The sequence below is a fragment of the Geotrypetes seraphini genome, chromosome 2, assembly GCF_902459505.1.
Source record: "Geotrypetes seraphini chromosome 2, aGeoSer1.1, whole genome shotgun sequence".
Lineage (NCBI taxonomy): Eukaryota > Metazoa > Chordata > Amphibia > Gymnophiona > Dermophiidae > Geotrypetes > Geotrypetes seraphini.
In genome coordinates, this window is record NC_047085.1 from 97,594,983 (window position 1) to 97,612,841 (window position 17,859).

Here is a 17,859-nt window from a genome sequence, read left to right on the forward strand (position 1 = left end):
CGTATCACTTCTGTGGGGGAGGGGGAGAATCAAAATGGCAGGATGGTTTAGACATCCTTCCTGCCATTTCCACTACCATTGGGGAGGTGGGTGTCATGGTGTCTTAACAGCAGTGACAGGAGGTTGCTTTGTTGAGTTTGCGTGCAAATCATTTGCAAGCAAACTTAGTAGTGCATTGATTGCTAGTTCAGAATCGGTCAGAGAATCGGTCAACAGCGATCCAGTCGGTATTACAGACTATCTTTAGTACAGCCAGGCCTTAATGCAGTATATGACTATATTCAAAATAATGAAAGTGCTTATACCACTTAAGAGTTAAAATATGTAGAAACAAACCACCCAATAAACAACCAGTGCCTTAGTGCTGTTTAAGAGGTGAACAAAGCAAAATATTGGCATCTTACAGAAACTATTTTTTTTTTTTTTTAATAAAGAAGAGTCTAAACACAAACCTCTATTCCAGCAGTACTGAATAGTCCCAGGGAGCTGGCAACTGTGACAATATGCCCATGATTCAACTCTAGCATCTTGGGAAGAAAAGCTTTGGTGGTCTACAATACAGAGAGTACATGTCAGAGGATCCAATGTTTATACTAAAACCCAGAAGGACCTGCCGGAAGGAAAATAGTCTTGATGAGCACAGGAAGACATGAATGTACAGCATCAGCTACTCACAGAAATGCTGTATGCGCCAACAGGGCCTTAAAACTATTGAAAACTTATTTTTTTGCTCATGCATTTTTACACTAATTATTCCCTACATTGAGCAGAATATGTGATTTTGCTGAAACAGTGTATGATAAAATGTCTAGTAAGTTACCTCTTTTATTGTTTTTACTCTTGTTTGCTAGAAGAACTATGAGACTTGTGTGTTTTAAAGACTATGTATGTTGAATTGTGAGCCGCTTTGGCTAAAAGTGGAATACAAATGTTTTAAATAAGATAAACAAACTTCAGCAATGTCCTAATGTGGCAACAGGAGGAATCAAGGTGCCAACTACACATCTGATCAAGTTGTTACCTACCAAGTCACTAGAAATCACACATAGGAAATACCTAAATTAAGGGCTGATGCTCAAAGCCAGGCATTCTGTGTTGTAGTAGTATTTTACTTTTGTTAAATTGCATAGATCTGAAGGGTAATGCGGTATATAAATGTTATGTTACGTCATAATGCTAAAGGAGCACAGAAACATAGCAAAGAAATACTCAGAAGTCATAATATGCATGCCTAGGGTTACCATATAGCTCCAGAAAAAGAAGTCTACCACTAAGGCCTCCTTTTACGAAACTGTGATCGCAGTTTCTAGCACGGGGAGCCACACTGAATGGCCTGTGCTGCTCCCGATGCTCATTGAGTTCCTATGAACGTTGGGAGCAGCGCGGGCCATTCAGCGTGGCTCCCCTCACTATCGCAGTTTCGTAAAAAAGGGGGTACGTTTTCTAGATAAATCCCACTGGTATTCAACCAAAGAGTTTGTAAGGCTTGCCTATTCTACTATCAATCTTATCAAGGTGAAAAAGCCTCAGAAAATGGATCAGTATACCCGATTCAGGTTTCATTCATGAATAAGCTAAGCAGAATTGGCATGAAGAATCAACAGCCAATTCAAGATAAGTAAATATCGTTGCCACGAATACCCTGATGCAGCGGGATTAGATACAGTCCCACGAAACACAGCCTGCGTCCACCAACAAAACGAAGCAGTGGTCATATAAATATAAATTTTTAAAAAAGCATATATCTAAGGGACAGCAGCAACCAAGAATTCCCTGAGATAAGTAATCCTTTAGATCAGTGTTTTTCAACCTTTTTACACCCGTGGACCGGCAGAAATAAAAGAATAATTTTGTGGACCGGCAAACTACTAAGACTGAAATTTAAAAAAAAAAAACACATTTCTGCCCCGTCTCCGCAAGCTCGGTCCCTACAAACCATCTGATCCCATCTGCACAAGCCTCAGTTATGATTTTATATTGAACGTATTTTATTAAAGTATAAAAAGAAACAATATTCTGTACAATTGTCATTTTATAAATATAAATATTCAGAGCAAGGACCAACAAAACCCCTGTCTCCCCTCCCCTTCACATATATCCCCTCTACTATCAAGAAAACTGAACAAGCCAAATTATTACAAAATGCTACACAGAAATATCATGCTAACAGAATACTGCAGTCACACATGACAGGAATAGTGTTAGGCTTTGCAGTCCCCAGTTATGTCTCTAGCAGGATATATATTTCAAATCTGATATATTGTAATGACAAAATAGAAATAAAATGATTTTTTTCTACCTTTTGTGGTCTCTGCTTTCATCTTCTTTTCACTCTTTTCCTTCCAGCGTCTGCCCGTTCCATCCACTGTTGCCCTCCCCCCTTCCATATGTATCTGACTTCTTTCTATGCCCCTCTTCCCTTTCCATCCAGCCTGTGCCTCCTCTCTCCTTTTTACATCATTCATTCCAGCTTCACTGCTTTCTTCATTTTTATCTCTCGTACATCAGATCTAGCATCTTTATCCCTCTCTCATTTCTCTGCTGACCCCCTTTCCAGCATCAATCTCTCTCTACTTTCTCATTCCTGTCTCTCCCCTTTCCCTCCTCTAATCTCCCTGCCAGCTGTTTCCTTCCTTTTTTCCTTCTCCCTTCCCTCCTCCCCCTATCCAACAGTAGCTCTCTTCCCATCCCTTTCCCTCTTCCCCTCCCAGCATCTCTCCTTCTACCTCCCTCCAGGTGCAGTAGCAGCTCTCCCTTTATCCAGCAGCTTCCCAGCCTCCAACAGTGGCTTCCTCTCCTTCCAGCAGCTCTCAGTACTTGCCTGCAGCAGTGATTTCCTTAGGCAGCCTTGGGTTCATTGCTGCCTCCAAGGAAAGGGGAAGTTGCCGAAGTGAATCACTGCCCTGGTAAGTACAGAGTTGCTAGGAGAGGAGACAGCCACTGTTGAAGGCTACGAATGATCTTTCTCCTGCTGTGCCCTGCACATTCGTGACCCCCCCAAGCCGGCAAAAACATCTTTGCACCGCAGGCCCTGCCGCCCAAGACAAGCCGGAGGCCCCTACTCACCTCATCCTGCACATGGGCAGACTCTCAGCACAGACGCTGCTGATGGCCCCAATCCAAATGCTGACCCCCCCCCCCCCCACCACGCACCTTCCCTGTGGCCCTCTTCGGTGAGTCGGCAGGGGCAGCAATCAAGACAGGCTGCCAATGTCGGGCATTCCCTCTCCGAGTCCCGCCTATTTTGTTTCAACTTCCTGTTTCCGCATAGGCGAGACTCACAGAGGGAATGGCCGACGTCGGCAGCCTATCTTGATCGCCCGAGGCTGGGAGGAACAGAAGATTTCCGCGAACACCACCGGGGCAGGAAATTTAACGGCGTCTATCTCGTCGGCCCTGTGCGGACCGGCAGGAATTTTCTGCAGACCGGCACCGGTCCATGGACCGGCGGTTGAAGAACTGTGCTTTAGATTGTTTCTATAAGATAAAGATAAATAATTCCTTTGAGTTCATTGTGAGAGATATGCCGATTCTGTACCATGAAGTTTGAAAGGCTAACAGTGTGGAGTTTGTTACAGAAAAGTCAAAAAGGCAATCACTAGCTACTAACACTGAAAATATATCGCTAGATAGTTGGATTTTATGATAAAATATAAATTGGAAAAAAAATAAAATAGATTCACAGGGTTTTTTGCCTGTGACGTGAGCAGGAGCCAGTGAATTTATTCATGATTGAAATCCGAATTGGGTATACTGCTCTATTTTCCGAGGTTTTTTCACCCTGATAACAATGATAGTAGAATAGGCAAGCCTTACAAACTCTTTGGTTGAATACCAGTGGGGATTTATCTAGAAACTTAGTAGTAGATACCTGTTGACCACGTGGTTAATTTTCTGATTTGGTCCAGAAAATGGAGGACAGATTGAGACATCTGGGTTTTACTTCCACTACTGTCAATGGAAGGTAAAACCCAGATGTCTCAATTCGTCCCTCTTTTCCTTGAGCCATATATTAGTCCTATGCATGCTTAATTTGTGCTAACAAACGAAAAGTGGGAGTATGCCTGACACATATGCACAAAGGTTTTGCGGTAAGCACAGTTTTTGTGTGCATGCCCAGACAAAGCCAGAAGCGCAAGCACAAATCAGCATTGCTCATCTGAGCTTTTAAATGCTAACCTTTCAAAAAGCTGGCTTGTACAAAATTTTTGAAAGACTAGTGTTTAAGTGCAGAAAAAGCAAGTACCAGTGCATGCTTTAACTGTGTTTTGCTCAGACTCGCATACAGGGGTCTCTCCATAACCGCATTTAAGACTTATGTGGGCTTCCTTCTGCTTGCAAGAAACAATAAAACCGCCCAGAACAATGTGGAAAGCTGGCAAGAAATGAAAACCACCTATAACGCCAGGTCAGGGAAGCAAATTTTGTGCGTCAGCACCATCATTTCCTTCTAAGCACTGCAGCACTTTTGTTTGTGCATTGGGAAGAAATACTTACTCACCTAATTAACATTCATTTCAATACAATTTGTGCCTTCTTTAGTGCACACATTAACACCAACACATGAGCCCTTTGAGCATTCTGAACACATGCACAAATCAGGTCCAAAGAATGATTAGGTTCTTACCTCAGTAATCTTCTTGTAGATGTGTCCAGTAGTCCTGAAACGATGGGGTTCTGCATCAACTTGCATGCAGTAAACTGTCAATCACATTTTCAACTTCACCTCCTTCCCAGGGAGCTGCTCCTGCCCCCTCAGTTCGTATAAATGCAAACAAGTAGTACGGTAGTAAAAGACATAACTGGAAGGAAAACGGGGGAAAATCTCCGACACTACAATTCTGTTCTGCTCCGTAACAAACATAAAAATCAACATTATAATATCCAAACTTGTGCATCCAGCACTAACCATGCATAGATCTCAACTACTCTCATATCCTACAATCAAGCAGAGACTTAAATAAGACTATATGGTCTTGAGGATTTTCCAATACATTATCTTTTTTGTTTTTTTAATCCTCTTAGCTACTTTGAGAGACAGAGAATTCAAAACCAGAGTGATCACAAGGCAGAAGGCAGGCGAAGACTATTCACAAGGCGGGACTTCAGGACCACTAGATACTTCTACAAGAAAGATTACCTAATCTTTCTTTCTAGTACAATGTATCTAGTAGTCCTGAAACAGGGACATATCTCAATAAGTTCTGTCCCTGTCCCATTCTTGCAAGCTTTGCCCTAATTGCACAAGCTTCGAACACTTATGATTTTAAAGTGTTTGAGGCTTGTGCAGATGAGGACAGATTGCAGGAATGGGGCAGGGACAAGGATAGAGCTCACGAGGACGGGACAGGGAAATTTGTCCCAGTGTCATTCTCTACGAAAGCAGTCCCCAGAGTCTTGGGTGGATCTGCTGCACCTACTTTTAAGACTGAAGCCCTGAAAGTGGCGTCTTTCTTGGCTGCTACGTCCACCCTATAGAACCTGGTGAAGGTATGGAAGGTAGACCATGTAGCCACACTACAGATCTCCTTGAGTGAGACAGCCCTAGTCTCCACCCGTGAAGCTTCAACTTCTCTACTGGAGTGCACTCTTAATGTGATCGGCGGCTGTTTACCACAATCCACATAAAAGAGGAGGAAATGGCCATTTTAATCCATCTGGAAAATTAAGACTTTAGACGCCAGCCTCCCTTTCTTGGCATGACTGGTCAGAACAAAAAGATGATCCGATAGGCAAAACTCATTGGTAACTTTTGAAGTACTGGAGAAGCACTTGCTTGACATCCAGCAAATGTTAACACTGCATACTTTTTTTTAGACCCCCCCCCATAGGGTGAAAGGCAGATGTGGAAGACGAGACCACTTTCGGTAAGAAGGACGGAACTGTGCTCAAGGAGAGCCCTGCTTCCATGATCCAAAGAACAGCTCTCTGAAGGAAAGAGCTAACTTATAAACTCACCTCGCTGACATAATCGCCACAAGGAACACTAGTCTCGATTGTAAGATCCATAAGGAAAGCTTCCCTTAAGGGCCATACGAACTGTACCGAGATCCTGCAACACGATGTTATGGTTCCACGAAGGGAAAAAGGAAATGGTCCAGAAGGCGCAACTGCAGAGCCCCTTTAATGAACCAGGCGACATCTGGTTCCCCCCTAGTCTGGAAACAGGAATGGCCTGCCATCTGCACTTTCAGTGATCCTACCGACAAAACCTTCTGAAGACCCTCCTGCAAGAAGTCCAGGACTACAAAATTGAAGCTTAAAGGCTCTACATTCTTCACCGCATATCAGCGCTGAAAAGACTTCCAGGTCTCAGCATAGGCTGCCACCATTGACAGCTTCTTATCTTCGAGTACCATGGTGATGACATCTAAATAACCCTTACTCCTCAAGGTCACCCGCTCAAGAGCCATGCTGTTAAGCCCAAAGTGTTCTGGATTCTCAACAGGAACCACTTCCTGAGAGAGAAGATCCATTTGTACTGACAATCCGAGGCCTTCATCTTTCTGGAGACAGACCAGGTCTTCGAGGCTAATCTGGCGCCACTAGGACCACCAAGCCTGGATGGCTTGCAATCCTGCAAATGATGACTGAGCACGGCCCATGGGGGAAACACGTACAAGAGTTGTCTCCGGCCACTATGTGTCCAACCCTTGCTTCTGAGCTCGTATCTTCGGCTGTAAAAATGAGGCATTTCGGTGTTTACTGCTGAGGCTATCAGATTCATCTGTGGAGACTCTCACCGCTGAACTATGATGTTGAATACCTGTGAAGACAGTGACCATTCCTCTGGGTCGAGAGTCTGCTGACTGAGAAAATCAGCCTGCTCATTTTCCATTCCTGGTACATACAGACGAGAGAGCCTGCAAGCTTCTACCCACCAGAAGAAGAGTTGAGCTTCCAGGTATAAGGGGGTGCTTCTGGTTGACTCCTCACCTATTGACATATGCTACTACCGTCGCATTGTCCAAGACAACTGACTGCCTTGCCTTCCAGAGACTTCTCTAATGCCTGAAGCACTAGACAAAAAAATGGCTCCGAGTACCAGGAGATTTATGGACCACTTCTGCTGAGCCTGAGTTCAACACTCAGGAACTGGATGTCCATTGCAATGACCCCCCCTTCCCCCAACTGTAAAGGCTGGCATCGGTCATAAGTATCTCCTAAGAGGAGATGCAAAAGAGGCATGCCTCTGGAAAAGGCAGTTGACCTCAACCACAACCGCAGGCTGCTCTTCACTGCAGACAGACAGGAGAACAGCTATTGTAGCAAGCCTGATTGAGAGAATTAGTGAGAGGAGACAGTCTTGGGAGGGGTTTCATGTGTGCTCTGGCCCAAGGAACCACCTCTATGGTCGCCATTGACCACAGGACCTGCACATAATACCACACTGTGAGAGCCAGCCTCTGTAGCAGCTCTGAAATCTGCTTCTGGAGCTTTAGTTTGCATGGCTCTGGAAGAAACACATAGAAACAAAGAAAAATGACGGCAGAAAAGGGCCATAGCCCATCAAGTCTGCCCACACTAAAGATCCCCTTCCCTAAATTTATCCTTCCAGATATCCTATATCTCGTCAAATCTGCCTATTCTAATGATCCTCCCCCCACTTTTACCCTCTTAGAGACCCCACATGCGCATCCCATTTATTCTTAAAATCTGGCACGCTGCTGGCCTCGACCACTTGCTCAGGAAGACTATTACAATGATCAACCACTCTTTCGGTGAAAAAATACTTCCTGATGTCGCCATGAAATTTCCCGCCCCTGATTTTTAGCGGATGCCCTCTTGTGGCCGAGGGTCCTTTGAGAAAGAAAATATCATCTTCCTCCTCGATACAACCGGTGATATATTTAAACATCTCAATCATGTCTCCCCTCTCCCTACGTTCTTCGAGACTATGTTGAACAAGATTTCCAAGTACTCCAGGCACCGAGTCAGTTCCAGCTGATTCTTCTTGAAGCTGTCTATCCAGCCCAAGTCTTGGAGGAGTTGTACCACTCTCAAAACTGCCAGCTCGCCTTCCTCCTTGGACAGAACTCTGACGAACCAAATTGTCCAAATACTGGTACACCCGAATCCCTGCTTTGCAGAGGTGCACTACCACCAGCATCACCTTGGTAAAGGTACAAGGTGACATGGCCAAGCTGAAGGGGAATACAGAGAACTGCTCCAGCAGATGAAATTGCAAAACTTCCTATGGGCCAGGAAGATGGGAATTTGAAGATAGGCAGATCGAGGGAGGTGAGAAATTCCTCTAGCGCCGCAATGACCAACCAAATGGTTTTCAAGCAGAATTGCAGTACCTTCAGTGCCGTATTGACAGACTTGAGATCTAGAATTGGCCTCCAGTCATCTGAGACTCTTTGGCATGAAGTATCTGCTCGAGGCCTCTTAAGGACTGGCTCTATTGCCTGAACAGCCAAACTTTGAACATCCCAAACTTTGAAGGTTCTCTCTGGCCAGCAGGCGAATCTACAAAGCAGTCAGCAGGGGAGCACAGAACTCGATTTTCTACTCTTCTTGGAATACTTTTAGTACTTGGGGGTGTCTGCGCCAATCTGAGACCAGACTGACCAAAAGACAGACAGCCTGACCCCTACCTGGTGGGGCTTGGCCCCAGACCTAGCATCATTGTGCTTTCTTAGAGGCTAGGAAGGAGCGAGAGCACGAAGCTTGCTGTCTCTGCCACCACTCAACCTCTGACATGGTCCCCTGAAAAAAGGACCTCCGTGTTGCTTAGCCTCCTGCAAAAAGGACAAAATCTTCAAGAGCCTCAAATTGCTCCATCCTGAACTCTGGGCCATCTGGGGTCTGGTAAGACCTTTGGACACTGGCCACCAGGTCATCTAGGCCCTTACCAAAGAGCATCTGCCCCTGAGAAGGAAGCCTGCTCAGTGTAGTTTTAGAGACAGAGTCACCCCGCTCACTGTCTGATCTAGAGCATCCATCAGGCAGAGATAGCTTAGGCTGAAATCTTGCTCTTAACTCTGACATCACACAGATTATCTGCTATATAATTCATCCAAGAGAGGAGCATTTGGGGGATCCTCATTGTCCTGCAGATCTGAGGTTCGAGAAAGGTGGGTGTGGCAAGTATGCGCAAAAAAAAAAAAAAATGCAGATGCTGCTTTAATCCCTAGAGCCAAAGCTTCAAATTGCCACTTGAGGAGCAAGTCTACTTTACAGTCCTGAGTATTCTTTATCAGCCCTCCTTCACTAGGCAATGATGTTCATTTAGTGACCTGCGCCACCAGTGAGTCTATCCTTAGCTGCACAGCTGCTGAAAATTCAGAGCCAGAGCCGCTCAAAACTGAGACGAGGTAGCTGGAGAGTCTTCCAGCTTTAATTCTTTCAGTGAGGTGGAAATAATGCCCAAGAGCGCAGAGGCTTTGTACAGCCGGCACACCGTGGGGTCTTCCCCCTGAGCTAAGGCTACCACCACCATTTGACTGCCATTCCCATGCAAAGAAGTGGACTCTGTCAGAGAAACTTCATCCTAGGATAAAATTGACATGGAATTCCAGTCTATAAACAGACTGAACCTCCTGGTCCAGGTCTGTGTCCTTGTCTGGTCGGGGCACATGCTAAGGGGAGTTCTCCTGCCCTACCACCATTGGTGTGATGTAAACAGAACACGAGGACCCTTGGCTGTTCAAATAGGCATTCCACATCAGGTTCACAAAATCTGAAGTGAAGCCTTGAAGACCCCAGCAGGGGTCCTGGGCTCTTCAGCACTCACACAACTGTGCTTGACCAAACCACCTTCAGAGGGGCCTGGAAAGGATCTCTTCCTCTGGGAATACACCACCTACAGACCCCCAGCCTTAAAGGATTCTGAGGTGGCCAAGCCCAAGATTCCTGCCCCTTCCCCCATGCGCTCCATCATAGGCAGGACATGGATGCTCCACAGCCAGCCAGTGCAAACCTGGCATGATATAGGAGTAAGAAGTCCTGAGGAGTCTACCCCTGTCTATTTTAAGCAAAATTGAAGGGTTTAGGAGCAGTTGGAGGTTTCAGGAAAAATATGATAATTTAAAATCCAAGATGGCCGCCGTCAGTAAATCACACCATAAACGGCCTGTGGAGACTTCCCTTTAAGTCAAAAAAAGCACAGAAATGGGTTTTAGAGGTAGAGGACATAGGCTCTGGTTACAGAAACCTTGAAAAATGAGTTTGGGGGACCCCCCTCCCCATAGGCTATAATACCCAATATTCGAAACCAACCTAACGCCATCTCTACTCTCTAAAACAACATAACACCACAAGAACCACCTCATCTCTTCGAACCAACCTATCTATTCTATAATTCCTCTGGAAATGGCCAGATAGATCCTTTATGTAATCCGCCTTGAACCGCAAGGTAACGGCGGAATAGAAATCACTAATGTAATGTAATGTGGCGCTTGTCTGCTTCAGCATAGGATTTCAGCTGGAACAAATGAAGAACTCTGCCTCACAAATTCACTTGGCAAACCTGATCTTCTGGCTGTCTGTCAGACTGAGGTTGAGCTAAGCCTAAACCCCCAGAAAACCTTGCTGTGAAGGGGGCCACAGCTGGCCCACTTTGTCCCAGTTGAGCCAGGAAGGAGCCAAACATCCTGTACTCAAGCTCCTGAGTAAATCAAGGTTGAGAGTAGCTACGCAGGGGATAGCACTGAGCTCAAAAAATATAAAGCAGATTGGCTAACTAGGTTTACCTAAGGGCTGACCTAGCTAGCAGCAGGCTGCATGGGTCTGCATCTTCTCCCAGGCAGAGGTTCCAACAAGTGGGAACCTCTGAGCACCAAGCCTCCAAACGAACAATGAGAAAAAAAAATACCAAAAAATAATAAAACTGCAGAAAACAGCTCCCTGGGAAAGAGGCGGAGTTGAAAACATGATTGACAAGTTTTCTGCAAGCAACTTGCGAGTTATGATACAGAACCCTATCGTTTCAGGACCACTAGACACATTGCACTAGAACATTTAGACACTGGCATTAGTTTTGAGTATTCCATCCCCCTCCAATGAGTTTACACATCATCGTTAGCTCAATAATTAAACATTAGATATCTTTCTCAGGCATGTGATGCAAAAAGGCTTTAGCATCTCATGCTTAGTGTTTACATTACCTTTCACAAACAGAATGTGCAAGACAAATAGCTTGCCTATCACTTTAGGGCAGGTAGTAGTTTTGGATTTTGTCAAAAAGTTTCAGTGTTTGAAAGCAGAGTTTCACAAGTGCAACACTTCAATTCAGTCTTCCCTCCCACCCCAGAAAACTTGGCAGAAAGCGGTAGGCAAGGAGCAGCTCAAGGAAACCTCTACTGCTTGCCTCAGATTCTAAGTCTCTGGCATAAGTACAAACCTATAACAGTATTCTTAGGTGAGCCAAGATTAAATAGTTCCCAAGCTCCCACACATTCAAGTTAAAGAGGAATAACTTTCAGCTCAACATGAAAAACTAGTCAGTAGTAATTTTTTTAAGTTCTATACTAATTTCTAGGGACAAAGCAACCACCGTCATCAATATGCACAAACTCCATTTTAACTGTCCTTGGAGCCCCCTTTTGTATTACCTTTTTTTAAAAAAATAGTTTATTCAGGAGATAAAGCATAGAGCAATATAATGTGTTTTATGAAATATTGCATTGTCAAAAGTTTAAAAATCAATAAAGATTTAAAAAAGAAAAAAAGCATAGAGCAAAACTTAAACAAACAGGGGCAAATTCTATAAACGGCGTCCCGATTGTAGGCAGCAGTAGGCATCCGATCACTATCTAACCAGCCAATAGGGACACACATTTTTTTTAAACTTCCCGAGGCAGACCACCTACATTGGAGACGCCTCCAGGAGCCTAGGGAGGCGCGCAAGCTCGCCTAAGGCTAGGCGTGGTCATGGTTTGGCCCGGAAGTAGCCTTAGGTAGATCTAGGTGGCCATACATATCTCCCTAGGCCAGCAGAAGATGCAAAATGCTGGCCTATATTGTAAGTAGACGCGGCCACTGGCTTATTGTGGCGGGGGTGGGAGAGATGTCTGGATCTCTCAACACAGATGGACAGTGAGCGAGAGGGAGACATGTTGCCAATAGGGATGGAGGAAAGAAGAAAGTTGGGACTCATGGAGGGACAAAGAGAAATGTTAGTTGGGGAAGGGAATGAGGTCCTGAGGACAGGAAGCATGAAGGAGGCAGAAAGAAAGACATATTGGATGCACAGTCAGAAGGAAATGCAACCAGAGACTCATGAAATCACCATACAACAAACGTAGGAAAAATGATTTTATTTTCAATTTACCGATCGAAATGTGTCAGTTTTGAGAATTTATATCGGCTGTCTATATTTTGCACTATACAGTGGAACCTCGGTTTGCGAGTAACCTGGTTTGCGAGTGTTTTGCAAGACGAGCAAAACACTTAGCAAACTTTTGTCTCGCAAACCGAGCATGTTCCGCTACACGAGCACCTCCCCCCCGCTCTAACCAGCATCGCACCCCCCGAACCGGCATCGCCCCCCTCACCGCCCGCGAACGTCCCCCCCCCCCCGTGAGAACCGCATCGCACCCCCGTGCTGAAAGCGCCATCCGTCCACCCTTCCTCCCAAACATGCTCCTTACCCCATCTGCCGGTTGTGCGACTGAAAGAAATCTCCCGCCTCCTGCCTGGGCTGGGCCTTGAGCATCTGCATATGCTCAAGGCCTTCTGGCTCTCGTTCTCTCCGAGATCTCGGAGAGAACGAGAGCCAGAAGACCTTGAGCATGCGCAGATGCTCAAGGCCTAGCCCAGGCAAGAGGCGGGAGATTTCTTTCTGTCGCACAACCGGCAGATGGGGTAAGGAGCATGTTTGGGAGGAAGGGCGGGCGGATGCCACTTTCAGCACGGGAATGCGATGCGGTTCTCGCGGGAGGCATTCGCTGGGGGGGTGCGATGCCGGTTAGAGCAGGGGGGGAGGGGGTGATTGAGCAGCGCCGGTAGGGGGGGGAGGAGGAGATAGAACGAATCAAAAGCGAGCTTCCATTCATTCCTATGGGGAAACTCGCTTTGATATACGAGTAACTTGATTTACGAGCATGCTTCTGGAACGAATTATGCTCGTAAACCAAGGTTCCACTGTATTTGTCTATTTTTTGAGAGTTGCTACTGAGGTGATATTGCATATTTTAAAGTCATTTGCCTTGACATCTTAGAAACCCCCCCTCAAATATAAATTATAATTAACATTTTCTCTGCATTCAGTGTGCTTGTGGGTTTTTTAAATCTTGTGGTTACCATGTATTAATAAGATTATTTTGTGTGTATATGAAAATGAATGGAAGAAATTGCATTACAGTTAGTACTATTATGGCTGTGAGGTCAGGGGCAGAGCTTGGGCTGGGGGATTCTAATCGTGTATGTTTATTTTGTTAAAATTATGTTAAATTATATTATCTGTTTCTGCCCTATTTATAATGTATAACAACTTTGAAAATTAAGTCTTGGGGGGGAGGGGATATGCATACAAAACCAGCGATCTATCAGGGCACTTCCTGCTCTTACATATTAACAGTTTTGAAACACACTGATCCATACTACAGAAGGTACAAGACTGAAGTTCACCCAACCAAGTAAAACATTTTCCAATGGAGCCTTTAGACATTCAAAATACTACCGATGCCCTTAGAAGGTATCTTATATCAGCTAAGAATTCTATATTATAAAAGGAAATATTTTTAAAAATGTGTACAATACTGACAGCATTTTATTTTTAACAGATGCTCTTCCCCCAGCCACAGTCCTCATTTTTTTGAAAAAAAAAATTTTTTTTTTTTTAGTTACCTGGTTGGTCATTATAAATTCATCTGCATATTTTATATAGCCAAGGACCACATTCACAGTAGAGAAAGAGGGGAAGCAGAGGAAGTGCGATCCACACAGTTGGGAATGACTGACCCGAACGACATTAGACATCATCCAACAGCGCCATTGCCCCTCCCCCTCCTGTATATTAAGAGCTGCTGGCCTTGAATCACATGGCCATATGTGCATGCCCAAAAGGGGCATGTCAGGCCTCTTCAGAGCCTAAGAAGAACTAGACTTGATTGTATACCCATCGTATAAAAAGGTACCACCTTTATTTTTTATTGGCTTTCCAGCTCTGGGAGAAGGACCAGTCTTTCCATAGGCAGTACTCTGTATTAGAGTCAGGAACTCTTTGAAACAGTTGACGACTTCCAATCAGATCCAGTTCATTGAACTCAGTTAGGAAGAGATCATGGTCAACAAGATTTGAATGCACAGTTCCCCGAGGGAGGGGGAACTTCCGGGAATCGGAGTGTTTCCTACTCTAGAGGCAGTAGAGATCAGTCCGGGGGACAGAGAATCGGTTCTCCAGATTTCTCTGGGAAACCTGAACAAGGAACTCGAGGACAGGACATCTACGGGGGAAGGAATAGCCCAGTCCGGACAGATATTGGAAGACTTGCCAGTGGGTGAGCATAAGACTTTACATTTTCAATTTCCCCAGATAACTAAACCCCAGGAGGTTACATTGGATGCTCTGTGGGACCTGGTAGTTACTATTCCTAAAACTATAGCATCCCAATTAAATCAAGTGGAGGAACGGTTTAAAGTGTATGATAAAGATATCCTGGAAATACGGAAAACAACCACTGAAAATAAATTACAGATTGAAAATCAACAACAGAATATTAATTCCCAAAAAGTTATACAGGAGGCTTTAATTAAAGATAACACCAATTTAAGAAGGAAATTAGAGTCACTTGAAAATTCCACAAGAAGTAATAATCTTAGATTAATTAATTTTCCTAAGATTATAACAGTGACTCCTAGAGAAATGATTACTCGTTACTTGACGGAAATATTGGGAATTTCTGAATCTTCTATACCACCTCTAACTCAGGTGTACTACCTTCCTGTTAAGGATGTTAAAGAAGTTAATCAAGAGCCCTTGGATGTTACAGCTTTATTGGAATCCTCAGATAGGGAAGTAGTTACGCCGGCAACATTGCTTCTTTCAGTAGCTCTCACAATGGACAAGATATGGTTATTGAAATTATACTTCAAAAATAAATATAAAGAATTTTTGGGACTAAAAGTTCAAATGTTTCCTGATTTGGCCAGAGACACACAGAAGCGGAGAAAAGAATTTCTTCTGATGAGACCAGCAGTAATAGCCCTGGGAGCTACTTTTTTTCTTCGTTATCCTTGTAAATGTATAGTCCATTATAAATTGCATAAATTTGTTTTCTTTGAACCATCTCAACTGACAACATTCCTATCACTGTCAAGATTGGAGAAAGAGCCAGCTCAGGATGGATAAGAAAGATAGTAGACGACTGTTAGCACAGTATTAACTATAACTGTTTTTCTTCTTTAATTGATTACTTAAATTCCGTTTATTTTGAATCTTGGATCCTAAATAGAGGACTTGAGTGAGATTTAAGATACAATTATTTCTTGTTTTGTATTATGTTGTATTTTTTGCTTCTTCAATTTTGCTTTTCTGTACAAGTTTATACTTGATTGTTATATTGAAAATTCATAAATAAATAATAAAAAAAAAAAAAAAAAAAAAAGATTTGAATGCACAGGAAACAGAGTGGAAACTTGACCAGTAATGAAATCTCTTCAGAAGAAAAACTAGACAGATAATCAAAATCAAAATCATCATCTAACATTTCCTACAGAGCAAGTTTTTTAGAAGACTCTCAAGATGTAATTCAGAGTAGATCCACCCTTTTGGTATGCTCTACTGAAAGTGATAACGCTTTACTTTTGAAAAAACTTATTTTAAGAATAAAAATGCTGTATTTTGTGGAGCAAAAATTCTTGTTTTCAGATGTGACCAAAGCAACACAGCTTAAACAGAAGTTATTTTTGGTATTAAAGCCTAGGGCTGGCTTTGGGTGCCATAAGAACATAAGAATAGCCTTATTGGATCAAGACCAATGGTCCATCAAGCCCAGTAGCCCGTTCTCACGGTGTCCAATCCAAGTCACTAGCACCTGGCAACATATGTTTTGAAATGTCCTTGTAAATGTATATTGAAATATCAAGATCAGTGTTCTCCCTAGAAATTTTTTCCAGCTGAGTAGCACGAAAAAGTAGCCTGGTGGGATGGGGAAAATTTTAAGGTCCTTTTACTAAGGCATGCTAGCCATTTTAACGCATGCTAAACGCTTAACGTGTCCATTATAGTTTATGGATATGTTAGCGTTTAGTGTGCGCTAAAACGGCTAGCGCGTCTTAGTTAAAAGATCCCTAAATGTGCACTATTTTTATTAGTTAATTATTATTAATTATTTTCCAAAGCTCAATATGACTTTCTTTTTTAAGGTTTGACACTTAGGCAGTGTTCCAGTAGCATTTAAGCCACCTTTGATAAAAAGTAATGCAGATCCTCTTATTCCGAATAACTAATGAACAGTATCAAACCTTCCATTTCTTTTAAAAACTACCGTTCTTGAGAGAGTGGTATTCAACCAATTTCAAACTCATGTTGAATCAGTTAATGCTTTGCAATCCCGGCAATCTGTGTTTTAAGACATAGCACAGAGAAAAATAGTTCCTGCTTTAGAGCTCCTTATACAAAGCTGCGATAGCAATTCTGCCACATGCAAATGCACTGAAGCCCATAGGAATTGGATGGACTTTGGTGCATTTGCCATGGGAGAATCACTACTGTGGCTTTGTAAAAGGGACCCTTACTGAGTGAACTCCATACTAGTCACCTAGAGACCAATGTTTCCCAACTTCTTCAAGCCAAGTACCCCCTAAGTCTAACAAATACCAACTGAGTACCTCATCCCAAGCTCCGTCCCTGACCCCACCCCCATTATAATAGTACTAATTGTAATGCAATTTCTTCCATTCAGTTTTAATGTACACACAATATAATCTTATTAATTCATAATAGTAACCACAAAATTAAAAAAAACACAAAACATACTGTATGCAGAGAAAATGTTAATTATCATTTATATTTGTTTTATTTTTCAAAACGGTCAAGGCAAATGACTTTAAAATATGCAATGTCGCCTCAGTAACAACTATAGAAAAGTAGACAAATATAGTGCAAAATATAGACAACAGATTATAAATTCTCAAAACTGACACATTTCGATCACTAAATTGAAAATAAAATAATTTTTCCTACCGTTGTTGTCTGGTGATTTAATTAGTTTCTGGTTGGACTTTCTTCTGACAGTGCAGCCAACATTTTTTTTCTTTCTGCCTCCTGCATGCTTCCTTTCCTCCAGACTTCATTTCCTTCCCCAACCAACATCTCTCTCTGTCTCTCCATGACTCCAACTTTTTTTTTACTCTGTCCTCCACCCCTATTGACAACATGTCCCCCTCTCTCTCCCTCCTCTGTTCCACCTCAGGGTCTCTTCCCCCCCACCCACCCTCGTCTCTTCAGTCTGCATCTCCCATAGTCCAGCATCCTGTCTTACCCTTTTGATCCAGTCCTCTGTCTTTCTTCTGCTTACAACACCCCGCCCCATGCCATGTCCAGCATTTGTTCTCCTTTCTTCCAGGTGTTTCTCTACCTCTCTCTCTCTCCCTTCCTCCCTCCCAGGTACAGAATCTTTCCACCTCTCTGCAATCTCTCTCTCTCTTCCCTCTATACACCCCCAAGTCCAACATCTGCCCCCCTCTGTTCTGCCTCCCCTTTGTTTCTGGTTTTTCCCTCTCTCTATCTTCCTTCTGCTAACATTTTGAGTCCTCCCACCTTTGATCAAGGTCTTTCTGTCTCTCTCACTCTGTCTTCCCCCTCCCCAGGGCCTGGCATCTCTCTCTCCTCGGTTCAGGATGTTTCTCCTCTCTACCCTCTCTAGTCCAGCATCTGCTCTGTCTTCCCATCACTCCTCAAGGTCCTTT

General features: G+C 43.6%; 1 protein-coding gene across 3 annotated transcripts in view; it reads right to left on the reverse strand.

Annotated features, from left to right (window-relative positions):
* The window catches only part of RDH10 (retinol dehydrogenase 10), a 46,932-nt gene that overhangs the window by 10,986 nt on the left and 18,087 nt on the right, over positions 1 to 17,859 (reverse strand). For all 3 annotated transcript variants that reach the window (XM_033933394.1, XM_033933393.1, XM_033933395.1), the window contains exon 4: positions 453 to 551. In XM_033933394.1, coding sequence (XP_033789285.1) covers positions 453 to 551 — 99 coding nt within the window. The remainder of the gene's footprint in view (positions 1 to 452; positions 552 to 17,859) is intronic.